This window comes from Ctenopharyngodon idella, chromosome 11, assembly GCF_019924925.1.
Source record: "Ctenopharyngodon idella isolate HZGC_01 chromosome 11, HZGC01, whole genome shotgun sequence".
Taxonomy (NCBI): Eukaryota; Metazoa; Chordata; class Actinopteri; order Cypriniformes; family Xenocyprididae; genus Ctenopharyngodon; species Ctenopharyngodon idella.
The window spans coordinates 4,022,439-4,036,175 of NC_067230.1; the positions used below are offsets into that span (position 1 = coordinate 4,022,439).

General features: G+C 35.8%; 3 protein-coding genes across 3 annotated transcripts in view; 2 read left to right on the forward strand and 1 right to left on the reverse strand.

Annotated features, from left to right (window-relative positions):
* The first annotated feature begins 971 nt into the window (after positions 1-971).
* Positions 972-4,891, forward strand: mrto4 (MRT4 homolog, ribosome maturation factor). Its single transcript, XM_051912835.1, has 8 exons — positions 972-1,079; positions 1,375-1,433; positions 1,732-1,835; positions 2,178-2,259; positions 2,389-2,456; positions 3,516-3,667; positions 3,931-4,007; positions 4,265-4,891. Exons 1-8 carry the CDS (start codon positions 1,052-1,054, stop codon positions 4,421-4,423), a joined length of 729 nt encoding a protein of 242 aa, XP_051768795.1. The 5' UTR covers positions 972-1,051; the 3' UTR covers positions 4,424-4,891.
* Positions 4,695-8,914, reverse strand: akr7a3 (aldo-keto reductase family 7, member A3 (aflatoxin aldehyde reductase)). The gene is made up of 7 exons (XM_051912834.1): positions 8,513-8,914; positions 7,482-7,669; positions 7,136-7,240; positions 6,888-6,984; positions 5,462-5,561; positions 5,189-5,318; positions 4,695-5,099 (listed from the first exon to the last, which is right to left on the reverse strand). Exons 1-7 carry the CDS (start codon positions 8,796-8,798, stop codon positions 4,938-4,940), a joined length of 1,068 nt encoding a protein of 355 aa, XP_051768794.1. The 5' UTR covers positions 8,799-8,914; the 3' UTR covers positions 4,695-4,937.
* A 2,160-nt stretch (positions 8,915-11,074) lies between these two features.
* megf6b (multiple EGF-like-domains 6b) overlaps positions 11,075-13,737 on the forward strand; it is a 74,591-nt gene continuing 71,928 nt past the window's right edge. Inside the window, exons 1-2 of the mRNA XM_051912808.1 lie at positions 11,075-11,329; positions 12,535-12,669. Coding sequence (XP_051768768.1) covers positions 11,193-11,329; positions 12,535-12,669 — 272 coding nt within the window. The 5' untranslated portion in view covers positions 11,075-11,192. The remainder of the gene's footprint in view (positions 11,330-12,534; positions 12,670-13,737) is intronic.

A 13,737-nucleotide genomic window follows, 5' to 3' on the forward strand; every position in this document is an offset into this window, starting at 1 on the left:
CATGGATTTCTGAGGATCATGTGCAATTTTTGCTATTGTTTTGAACAGGCAGTCCAAGAATGCGAAATCAAAGTTTTTGGGAATGCAGTCATGTCTGCAACAAATCCTTTCATTCAAGTGTTAAGTGCCCATGTAAATCCATCTTATCTCATATAAATCTATAACAAAAACAGGCAGTTCTTAATGAGTTTTAGGCGTCTAGGGAAAAGGTGTCTTGTTGGGAGACTTGATGATGTGTTGAAATAATCTGTTCCTTTTATGCCCCATTTAAGCAGCTGTTTTGTGACCAGGGATGAGAAAAATACAAAAAAAGTTCAAGTATGGGTACAGTGCCAGCATTTTACATATTTAAGTAGTCAAAACCATGCTTAAATTAAAAGTGAAATTAAAAGGTTTATATTTCATTTAATTAACTTAAAGAGACAGAGGATATTGCCCTATAAAAATGCTTAAGTACAAAATACTCAAAATAATATTTAAGTATAGTAATTAAGTTCAATTACTTTAGAACACCTTTGACTGTGTGTTTAATTTGTTTATTTATTGATAGTTACTGTGTAGTTTCTATATGTAGTTTACTTTTTGACTTATATTTTATGTCTAGTAACATATATTTATTGACAAAATGTCTCAAATTGACAAAATAAGGTGTTTTCTACTGTACATAATGTTAAATACTGTAAAAACTATGAGCTTAAAAGTGTAAAAACCTTTATAAAAATCAATGTATAAACTTAGTTTACACAGTGTAGACTATCTTCATAGACTAATAAGCCATTTCCCTAAAGTCATCATTAGAAATAAATCTGCTCTATGTCATGCAGTGCATGTCTTCTAATAATATCACAGTTGTGCTGCGCCTCCTGCTGGTTTACTATAGAAAGTTTTTCCTCTTGAGAAATGTACAAATCCAACTCTGGAGAGTTCCTCCGATGATCTAATTAATATTCATAAGTGTACCAGCGAACGCCACTAGGCGGCGGTGTGATTCCTCACTGTTTCTCAAGCGCCCTGAGTTCATCAGGCGAAGAAGAACAACAACGTGAGAGCCATGCCGAAATCCAAGAGAGACAAGAAAGGTATTAATTTAATGTTTTAGTATGTTTTATCATTTACTGTTACTCAACTTTACACGCCATACATTAAAATTACTCGAGCTTTAGTTCGTGGTGTGGTGAAAGAACGAATTTACATTTAAATGGGCACAGTGCTAAAATAAAATCTTGTTTGTTACTTGTTGCTCAAATACGTCAGTGTATGTGTATTAAACTGTAATATATTTTAGTGTCATTTATTGAGGGTATTGAAGCAGTTGGTTGTTGGAGTGTGTTAATGTTACTATCGTTAATAATTGCTTTGTCTCACTTTTAACAGTTTCTTTAACCAAAACAACCAAAAAGGGGTTGGAATCCAAACAAAACCTGATTGAAGAGGTTAGTATGACTTTTTATTGCTATTTTGGGTGATACTACTAACACTACAAGCATGTACCATGGTAATACCGTGGTATTCGTTGAAGTACTTGGGAGTACTGGAGCTGACACGAACAAAACCAGATGATCATGTTCTCCAGCATGATTTGATATGTTTCAGCTTTAATGGGAACAAGAAAATCTGACTGTTAAGAGTCACATCAATAATGCCGCTCATTTGCTTCCAGTTTGTATTAGTGTTATAAAGCTATAGCTTTATGATTGATTGAAAATCATTTTTTATTTTTCACTTTATCAGCTGCGGAAATGTGCAGACATCTACAGATACGTGTTTGTGTTCTCAGTAGAGAACATGAGAAACAACAAACTGAAAGACATCAGGACGGCCTGGAAACACAGCCGGTACACACACACACACACGCTTGTTTCACTATGTTAGTAAGACTTCCACTGATTTTATATCAGGTTAATGATGTTTTCTATGGCCTAACCCAACACCTGCTCATCACAGAAACATGTGCAAAACACTAGACTGAAATAAAAAAATGTTTGGCCAATTTATAAGCCTTTTTAACTAGTGAGGACCAGTAAAATGTCCTCACTAGTTGGTTATCATAATAATTCACTATATAATTGAGGACATTTGACCCTCAGAAGTATAGCTAAACCTGAACACACACAAACACACACTCTTTGTGCTTTATTTTAAAGAGATTAAAGTTGAATTTGTGTTTTGCGTTTCAGGTTCTTCTTTGGTAAGAACAAAGTCATGATGATTGCGCTGGGTAAAGGACCGACTGACGAATACAAAGATAACCTGCATAAAGTACGTCAGTGCATGTCATCAATGATTTAATTGATACATGATGAATGTTTAATGAAACTTTTATCAGTTACACTGGCTTACTCTTTCTAATATACATAATATAATCCAATGTTCTGGTTTGTTTTACAGCTGAGCAGGTTTCTCAGAGGTGAAGTCGGTGTTTTGTTCACAAACAAAACCAAAGACGAAGTGCAAGAGTAAGTAATGAACTTCGGACACCAGTTAATATGCTTTGATAATCTTAAATGAAACTTAGTGTTTTGTCATAATTCAAGAGACTTGTGCATTAACTGCTCCTTAAAGGATTAGTTCAGTTCAGAATTCAAATTTCCTGATAATTTACTCACCCCCATGTCATCCAAGATGTTCATGTCTTTCTTTCTTCAGTCGAAAAGAAATTATGGTTTTTGAGAAAAACATTCCAGGATTTTTCTCCATATAGTGGACTTCAACAGGGACCAACGGGTTGAAGGTCCAAATGTCAGTTTCAGTGCAGCTTCAAAGAGCTCTACACGATCCCAGACGAGGAATAAGGGTCTTATCTAGCAAAACAATCAGTCATTTTCTAAAATAAATAAAATTTATATACCACATTTTAACCACAAATGCTCTTCTTGCACTGCTCTGCAATGCGCCACGCATTACGGAATCACGTTGGAAAGGTCACATGTGACGTAGGCGGAAGTACCGCAGTAGGGTGAAAATTTTCTCCTCCAACTTCAAAATCGTCCGAAATCATTTTACATTTTTTTTGTAAAGGGCATTTGCCTTAGTCTTTGCACGTTTGCTTTGTAAAGACTGAATCGGTACTTTCACCTACGTCACGCGTGACCTTTCCAACATGATTACTTAATGCGTGGCAGAGCAGTGCAAGATGAGCATTTGTGGTTAAAAAGTATATAATTTATTTATTTTTTTAGAAAATGACCGATAGCTTTGCTAGATAAGACCCTTATTCCTCATCTGGGAGCGCTTCAACCAGTTGGTCCCTGTTGAAGTCCACTATATGGAGAAAAATCCTGGAATGTGTTCCTCAGAAACCTTAATTTCTTTTCAACTGAAGAAAGAAAGACATAAACATCTTGAGATGACATGGGGGTGAGAAAATTATCAGGAAATTTTAATTCTTAAGTGAACTAATCCTTTAATGAATTTAAAACTAGATGGACTGATATACTAGCTAGTGTGATTATCAATAACTTTGCACGCTTGGTAGTTTCCAAAATCTACCAACATCCTGTTTTTCTTCCGGACAGATATTTCAGTAACTTTAAAGAGATGGATTACGCTCGAGCCGGAAACGTAGCAACCATGGCAGTGACGCTGGATGAGGGTCCGTTGGAGCAGTTTCCACACTCAATGGAACCTCAGCTCAGACAGCTGGGCCTCCCTACGGCTCTGAAGAAAGGTAAACCATTCATTAACACGAAGACTAGTACACAAACGAGTTTTTAAGCTGATTGTTGGAGTGTGTATGGTAAAAAGGCATTCATATGAGGTATTCTTTGACAAATTCATACTCATTATTGCAATGTTTTTTGTATAACAAGACAGAATGCATTAATATAAAATATCTGCATCTTAAATGGTCTATTTTCAGTAGAGTGTAAGTGTACTTGAAATTACATTGGACAAAAAGTAGTGTGCACTAACATATCAATCCATCTGCAGGTGTGGTGACACTGATAAAGGATTTTGAAGTGTGTAAAGACGGAGACACACTCACACCCGAACAGGCTCGAATTCTGGTGAGTTTGCATCACTAATACACTCCAGAAAATCCTATTCTTAAAGGTGCACTGTTATTTATTTATTTTTTTGGTTCAAAATTAATACATTAGAATTGTGAGATATAAACGGAATTGCAAGAAAAAGTCACAATTACCTTATTTTTCATGGCGGAAACAAGCTTCCATATGTCATAAACTAATTGGGATTTTCAAAGGGGTTCAGTCTTGAATTCTTAATATTATTCTAAAACTATATTTTTGGCCTTTCAAATCAGAAACTCTTTGGAATCGAGATGGCGGAGTTCAAATTGTCGATTAAGTGCATGTGGAATTCTGAATCCGGGGACTTTGAGAAGCTAACGGATGGTGATGAGGATGCGGCCAGGAAAGAGGAAGCAGATGAAGACTCAGAGGAAGGAGAAGGGAGCGAATAAAACCTGGACTCACACAATGGACTTTTTTTCCATGAACATTTGTTTGTGTTGATCCAACATAAACCTGTAAACCCTTTTTATTAAGTGTTCTTTCAGTCAGCTGCTACAGTCATCTGCACATGGTATAGTTGTATTGTCATCATCTAGTGTTCAAAAATACATTATGACTGTACTGTACTGAACAGAGAGAACAGGTGATCTGTGTTATTCTTACTGTTAAATATAAGTTATTTTAGCAAATGTCTGGCAAGAAGAAAACAAAACACAGTGATCCATCAAGATGCCTTTATTGCATTCTCATGTAAACGTGGGGAAAATGTAATACATTAAGTGTTGGTGAGCTCAGAAAGAGGTTTGATTTTGTCATTGTGTTTATTAGGAAGCTGAAGGCTGGTCCAACTCAATTTATCACTGTTTTGTCACTTGACCATAGAAAAATAAAGCAATCTCTGTATTGGTTCTTATAAATCAGGCTTCATATTATTATCTTTTCTCTCTAATTGTCATGGGCTGTCTAGCGGAAGTAATTGGGACACTCGTGGGCCACTAAATCCCAGGCGTGTTTGAAAGCGTCCACGACTTCCTGTTTCAGTGGACCTTCTGCTGCTGCCGTCAGGTTCTCACGCAGCTGCTCCATGGTGGACATCCCGATAATGACCCCGTCACCCTGGTCTCCCTGTAGCCACACACATCAAACATTCGCCAAACATCCTCAACAATGCAAGTATCAAAATGTGCATTATATCTTTTCAAGATGTCTCCCACCTTCAGATGAGAGTGATGATACATCCAGCGGATAGCAGCTGATGTGAGGGTGGGTTTCTCTGAGCCGTACGCTGCTTCTAGAGCTTTCTGTACACCATCTATGCCTTGGAAGTTACTCTCCTTCCAGTATCTGAAATACACGTCATGCCACATTGATCGCATTTAATAATTGTAAAGTCTTTATCTCCAACTAATTACATCTAGAGATTGAGCTCATACAGGATTGAAAAAAGGAATCACTGATGTGAGTACTGAATTATGATATTAATGCACCTGTCCCTGTAAGCACCAGCCCAACTGTTCCCGAAGAATCGACCCGCGGGCTGAGCGCCGTCTTTATCTTCATAGTGATATTTCCCAGTGAGGAGCCCACCTGTGAGAGGAGCACATTCAAAAGTGCTTGAGATAAAATATGAGACATGCAACGTGTGAAGAAAATATTTTCATTGTACATCATTTCCAATCAAACAAATGTTATCAAATTATGCAAAAAGTGCAAAAACCATAAAAAGCTTGTTAAGAAAATCTAAATAAAACTAAAGAGTTGATTTAATCTCATTCCAAAAATGTTTAAAATGTCATTTACATTTCAGAATATATGGTGATTTTAGAGCTTAGTGATAGAAATGAAATTTGCTGGTTCAAAAAAATAAAATAAAAATAAATAAATAAATAAATACTGTTTACCAAGGCTGCATTTATTTGATTAAAAACAAAAACAAAAACAGTAATATTGTGATATATTATTACAATTTAAAATAACTGTTTTATATTTTAAAATATTTTAAAATCTTATTTATTCCTGTGATGCAAAGCAGAATTTTGAGTGTCACATGATCCTTCAGAAATCATTCTAATATGCTGATTTGGTGCTCAAGAAACATTTATTATTATTATCAATGTTGAAAACTGTTGTGTACATTTTTTTTCAGGATTCTTTAATGAATATAAAGTTCAAAATAACAACATTTATCTAAAATAGAAAGCTTTTGTAATATCACACTACCGTTCAAAGGTTTGGGGTCATTAAGAATTTTTTTTTTTTTTTAAGGAAATTAAAGAAATTAATACTTTTATTCATCAAGGATGCATTAAATTGATCAAAAGTGACAATAAAGACATTTATAATGTTACAAAATATTTCTATTTCAAATAAACGCTGTTCTTTTGAACTTTATATTCATCAAAGAATCCTGAAAAAAAAAGTTACATAATGGTTTTCAACATTAATAATAATAATAAATGTTTCTTGAGCAGCAAATCATCATATTAGAATGATTTCTGAAGGATCATGTGACACTGAAGACTGGAGTAATGATGCTGAAAATTCAGATTTGATCACAGGAATAAATTACACTTTACTATATATTCACATAGAAAACAGCTCTTAAATTGTAATAATATTTCACAATATCACAGTTTTTTATTGGTATTTTTAATCAAATAAATGCAGCCTTGGTGAGCAGAAGAGACTTCTTTTAAAAACATTAAAAATCTTACCAATCCCAAACTTTTGAACGGCAGTGTATAGACACATACACAGTATATAGACAGATATACTGTATATATACACATATACACAGTATATCTAAGATAGATAGACAGATAGATAGATGCGTGTTGACTTTTGGTCTATTATTCATTAGGAACTGATTTATGGTGTTTTCATGTACATTTAAAACAATATTGAACACATTACCTGCCAGGGGATTGTATGCATAGAAGCGGATGCCAAAGTATCTTAAACATGGCAGTAGCTCAGTCTCCACTTGTCGTGTGGTTGCATTATACATGCCCTTCAGGAGAAAACATCAACGCTGATCAAAACTCTCCCATTAATCCTTAAGTAATACAGCTATTGAGTAAGTAGTACTTCATTTAAGATCTTAAATTGGTTTTATACTAGTCCTTATATATAGACTGACATAAATCCATCTATCCACTTACTTGATATACAGTAGGAAGCACCCAGTTATTGTGTTTGCAGATGCTGCAGATTTCTGCCACTTCCCATGATGCATAGTTTGATAAGCCCAGCTCCTTGAATTTGCCCTAAACATCAACAGACAGCTTAGTTTAGTAAAGACAGTAAGGCCTCTGTTTGTGTGATGTTGAGTTGCGTAATTCTGACGGCTTTTGTTTTCTAAAAACAAAAAATCTAGGTCAGATAGCCAAACTATCAATAACTCACCTGACTGTCAGACATTTATCAAAGTACACGTCTGACGGACAAAGTCTAGAGCTCTTTAATTATAATGTAAAAGCCTTTGTGTATCTGCAGCTGCTAACCCACCTGCTGATGGAGCTCGTTGCAGGCCTCTAGTGTGTGTTGAACGGGGTTCTGGTGGTCCGGCGCGTGCAGGTAGAAGATGTCCACACACTGTCTGCGCAGCCTCTTCAGGGACGTTTCCAGCTGACTCCGCACACTTTCTGGTTTGAGTGTTTTTCCCTCCCAGGGGTTTGCTTTAGTCGCGATTCGAACTGATAAACACACATTGAACATTAATAAATATACTCCCCTTTTAGACTTTAATGTGATTATACAGGAAAAATTATATATAATTTCATATATTATTAATATTATTAAATTACCTTATTTTGCATTTTCTTGTTATTTTTAATCCCTCCAGCATGTTTTTTCTTGTTTGTTACTGTTTGACATGCTGTTTAATATTATTTGTCTCTGAATTAAAATAATAATAATAATAATAATACAGAAAAATATAATAATAAATTAAAATACTAAATAGTTAAATAAATAATTAAACAATTAATTATCAAAATAAACAACAATAATAATACATACAAATAAATAAAATAATAAGTTAATAACAAATGATAAATATAATTAAATTAAATATTTGATCATTAAAATAAACAATATATTAAAATAATAATACATTATTTTTGGTCATCCACGTATTCAATCCATAATTAAAAAGACTATTAATCCTTTATTTTGGGAGTATCCTAAGGTGCAATTTTTGGACCCTTTTTTGGAAATGAATTTAAAAAAAATTTCATGTTAAATGGAATGAAAGAGTGCCAATTTGAACAATTTAAAATTGATATTAAAACATATTTGAAAACAATATCTAAAAGTAAAAATTTAAAAGCTATAAAAACTAAATATCTTTTTACTTTGGACAGTATATTTATGTCAATATTTACCATATATATATATATATATATATATATACATATATATATTGTTCTATAAAAACCTCTTTGATCTTACAAATAAACATGTCACGTGCATTATCATGTGATCTACCCACCAGTACACTTATATCTGCAGTGCTACATACTAAGGAAGGACTGTACCTGTTTTAGGAAGTTGCATGTCTCCTATGATGGTCTCTGCCTGCCCATCATTGTACATGTATGCAGTGTCCAGCTCATCGTGCCCGCGTTCTAAGAACACCTGCACCAGCTTCGCGCTCATGTGCGCGTCCGCGCGTCCACCAAATGCCATGGAACCCAGCAGAGTGACGGGGAGTTTGGACTGAGACATTTTGCGGAGTTGTTGAAAGTGTAATGTCTGTTTTTGTATTGTACGAATACTGTGGTGAGCTCCACTCAAGCCTCTTATGGCAGCAAAGTTCATCATAGTAAATTTCCTGTAATCTAGATAGTACTACCAGGGCGAAGGACATGCGTGGACTGAGGGACCGTGGGGAAAGTGCCCGACTTGTGCCTAAACGTAGGGCAGTTCAGAGGAATGCCATTGGTTAGCAAAAGAAGGTATACATTTGAAAGTTCAAAGTTCGTTTGCATCATCCCTTTGGTCAAAATAACGATGTTGTTTTCCAAAATCACTTATCATGCTTTTAAGCACATTAAAGTCCCATTATAACCTGAAGATGTCAGCAGGATACAAATAACTGGTCAAATGGGTAGTGGACCAAAAACACGAACGAACATTTTCTTTATTGGCTAAACTTGTTATGATTGGGAAAACTATATATAATTGTTGTAACTAGTTTTTCACTACTAAAAGGTCACATTTTGGCTTTCATTAGTTCATTTTTATAGTCCCCCATGGTGAAAATCAAGTTTTTAATGTTGTTTATATGTCTATGTGGTGTTTTTAATGTTTTAAGACAAACCATGTGCAAATTCATAAGTCAACACCATTGCTGAGTTAGTTTTTCTCTTTAAAACGGCAGTGATTTAAAGACAGTTTCAAAAACGCGGTTTGAAATCGCTGGTGTTTCATGACGTCACGAACTATCTTGTAACCAATCACGTCAACATGCTGGCGGGCTTTTGCATATCATTAACTATGACCGCTCTGAAGCAGGAGAGTCTCAAGAGAAGCAGTTTATCCTGGTATATTTTTGAAAAATTGTTTAGATTTAGCTATATATAGCGCGTGTATGATGTATATTACGATGTTATGGTGATTGTGCCTTTCTCCACTGAGGTTCTGAGTTGTTCAAAGTGTTTCTACTGATTTTTAGAAGGCAGCTGTCTGACTCGCGAAAGGGAACAACGTGGTTTGTGTAACATTAGCAAGACATTATTAGCTGTTTGATAAAGTAGCAAGCAAAAGGCTAAACATATTAATTACCGTTATATGTCCGACGTTGTAAAGCGCGATACTATTGTGCATCGTTTACCTCAGTATGTTAACCAAGTGAATCTCTGAGCTCCTGCGAGTAAGTGGAGGCGGGGCTAATTAGCATATTCATAGATCCGAGTAAACTAAATGAAGTAAGGGTGTAGAGTTACATTCAAGCTATTTTAAGGCATGAAAAAAAAATTACAGGAAAAAACGTTAAAATATGTCATTTTGGTGATCAAACATGAGTTTTAAGGGATAAAATGACTGACTACAGTCCTGTTGTGCAGTGATTCTCCACCAGGGGGCCTCAGCAAACTTTCACAGTCATTCATTTTACTGGCTCAAAAAATTTAGGAACATTTCTACATTCATGAAGTTAAGTCTGACAGTTGTGTGAGAAATGTTATGGAAGTATAATATTAGGATATATTCTTTCTTGACAATAAGGAAGGTTAATGTTTTGTTCCACAGTGTTCCAAGTATTTATCCCACTTTTAATGAATTCTGTTAAACATTCCCACATAATATTCCTGGAGTGACACGTCTTCAAAATACCAGCAGATGTTTTTATAGGTGTGTTTCACATTCTGATCATGGCAGAGGTGTTGAACCCTGGTTGGCATTGACCCTTAGAGGAGGATCAGTTCAGTGCTGCTAGGGAATGTTTTCCGGGTTCTGTTCCCCCATATTCCCTGATCCCAGCGGTGACCTCTGGAACCTGCCCCCACATCTGTGACCCTGACCCATCATCCTCTGCTCTCAGATGTGGCTCGGTGACCCCTCGGCAGTTCCGTCCTGTAAGAGAATAACTTCTGATGTCACATGGAGAAGGTTCTGTTTCAGTGTAAGATAAATATATAAAGTGGCATCCAAAAAACTGATACAGCAATGGATTTACTGTTTTAGAATAGATTTATATTTACAGTAATCATTTTATTATTATAACTTTATTTGCAGGTTTAAATAAAAAAAAAAAAAAAAAAATATATATATATATATATATATATATTTTTTTTTTTTTTTAAATATGCTCTCAGACTTAATCCATCTCCATTGCAGGTACATTAGAAGGTGTCTGGCTGTTCCTCAGTGGTGTAAACATTACAAAGTGACCTTCATTTGACTCGAAATCTGTCTAATGAAGTGATTCCCTTTGAATTAGGCACTTTAAAGTGACGCAGTAAATCAAGCTGAAGTAACGAGCATCCTGAAGGAGGTCAGTCAGCTCTTCAGCCGCTTTAGGTTGTTCCTGTATTTGTCTCGTTCCTCTAAAAGGACATTCCCTTCACTTCTCCTACAGGAAGACAGAGTGTCCTGAGGGCATTTGGATCTCAGCTGGTGTCTGAGGTGGATCTGAGAGTCTTGTCATCTGCTGCTGCGCTTTCAGTCCGCTCCAGACCTCGGATTAATATGGACTCAGATTAGTTTGTTTTTATCATGTTAAGTGTGTTATTTAGGTGCAGGACTCATTCAGAACAGCGTATGAGGATGGATATGATATTTTATTCTTTAATCATTCTAATTCATGCAATTAATGCAGCATCCCGTTCTGGAAAAGACCTGATGCCCCACATGTGAGTAACTAATGCGAGTTAGATGAGTTGCGCGCGCTTCTAGATTATTATTTTGCTACTTTACTTTGAATGCCACAATAAATAATGTATTTAATGAACGAATGTACTTATCATATACGTGCTTATATTATATAAAGTCTAAGTTATTGTAATTAATACAAATTTTTATTTCAATTGGAGACTCGCTTTGACGCGTATTTACGCGTATTAATTGGCGAACACGTGAGACACTGGATGAGTGACAATCCAGGAAACGTTCTCAGAACTTTGGCCAACGTTCTGGTAAGGTTCAAAAGTTCTTCCAGTAACATTAATAGAACCTTCGATTAAAGTTATTTACGTTCTATAATAATAAAAACGCAATACATTTCTATGTTCGCTCATGGATCTCTTATTTTCTGAAGCATTTTTACTTGTAACGTTATTACTTGCTACTTGTTTCAGAACGTTCTGAGAACATTCAAAAGTAACGTTTCCGTATTATTTACAAAAATGGAACGTTTTGGTTGTTCAGAGAATATAATGGCAATTTAATGGCAGTGATAGCAAAACATTCTTGGAACAAAGTATTTTTTGTTAGCTGGGAAAACCTATTGAGCTGCCTACCAAGACAGCAAAGGAAGCGTAGCTAAGATTACTCAGAACGTGCTTATAATGCCCAAAAATGCTGTCTAGGCAGCTTATTAGGTTTTGATGCACATGAGCTGGTGCGCATTATACAGATATCCAGCGTCCAACTTTTTAGTGCCGGTTTAGTGCATTCTGTCCCTTTAATTGCGACATGCTGCATTAACATGAGCGATCAACAAAAAATAACACAGGCAAACAGTTTCACTTCTCTATAACAAAAACTAGTGCCAATAATCCCAGACATGAAAATAATCGCCTGGAGGTTCAGACTCGTATAGATCAGTCTATGTTTGAGGATATAGAACATTTTTTACAGAGTGACTAATATATCAGTCTGGGAACTTCAGATGTAAATCTTGTGTATCTTGTCATCTGTTAGTGCAGAGATGAATAAAATGATTTATTGGCATTTTCTTATTATTTTAATGATCACTATTGCTCAATTTGACATGGAGTGTCTAAGTCACTGACAGTCTTACAACTTGTTCCCCTGTCAAATTCATTACAGTTTATTAAAACTGCATGAACGGATGACTGAACCTGCAGGTTTACTGAGGTGTGTGTTTTATCTCCAGGCCAAATGTGTGTGCTGAGCAGGAGGTGAAGCTTGTGGCCCAGATGCAGCCGTGTGTCCAGGCCTTCACACGGATGGTTAAAGCATGGAAACAAGGATGCCAGGGACAATCCTGGTGCATGGGCTATGAGAGGAGGTGGGACTGATATTCACACACCAAAAACACATACAGCAATTTGCTCGACTTTGTGTTTTCATTATGAACCAGAAGCTTCAACCACATTTTTATGCAAAAAGTGTTTTTTTTTTAATGCAAAACCTGATTTAAAAATGTGAAATAAGCATTTCTAACAATAATTAAACATGCACTTGCAATGTTTATTGTTGCACACTGTTTCACATGCTTTCAAAAAATAGTATGCAGTATGAACTACACGCTGTACAATATGCATTTGTTCAAATACTTTTCTCTTGTTATGCAATAGTAATGGTGATGCTGCCTTACCAAGCATGACTAACTGTGCTCCACACTGTTCCCTTCTGAAGCATATTTAGTTCTCATGCTTTATCTTTGTTCTCTAATCAGGGTTTTTTAAGTGTAAGGTGTAGTTTCGCTCTTGACAAAAGCAGCAATTTGAAAGGCATCTCCAGAGGGTCTCTCATACCTACAAGATAGAAGGAAAACGCCCTGAACTCGCGCTTTGACAGCCCTCTGTACCTCGCACTGGCTCGTATACTTAGCAAGTAAGAGACCCGGGCCCTGCAATTAGGCGCTATAAACAAAGAGCGCAGGGTTATGATTCTGGAGCCGAGAAGCAGGACTCTAAACTACAGGGAGCGAGAATCCCTGGATCTCACGTTTGCAGAAAGCATCATTAAAGGGTCGCGGCACTGATTACAGTGCTCATATGTTTGTGTTTTCACACATCGGAGCTCATCCACAAGCATTAGTCATGACCTGATCTCTCTCATTCACTGACTAACCACAAAGACACAACGAAAGGCCTTTATTAGCTCAGAGAGAATGCAGATAAACACTAAAAGTGGCTGATGACAGACTAACAGAACACGTATACTCATGAAGAATGTTTAAGGGTCTTAATTTTTTCTTGTTTGCTAAATGGAAAAATAAATGAAAAAAATGATAGGCTGGTTTCTTTTATAGTGCATATATTGTACAACAAATACTTTTGTGCTCTTCAATTTACTTTTTTTGTGCAACTTGAAGATGATTGCCGCTCTAGTTTATCTGTTCCATTTACAT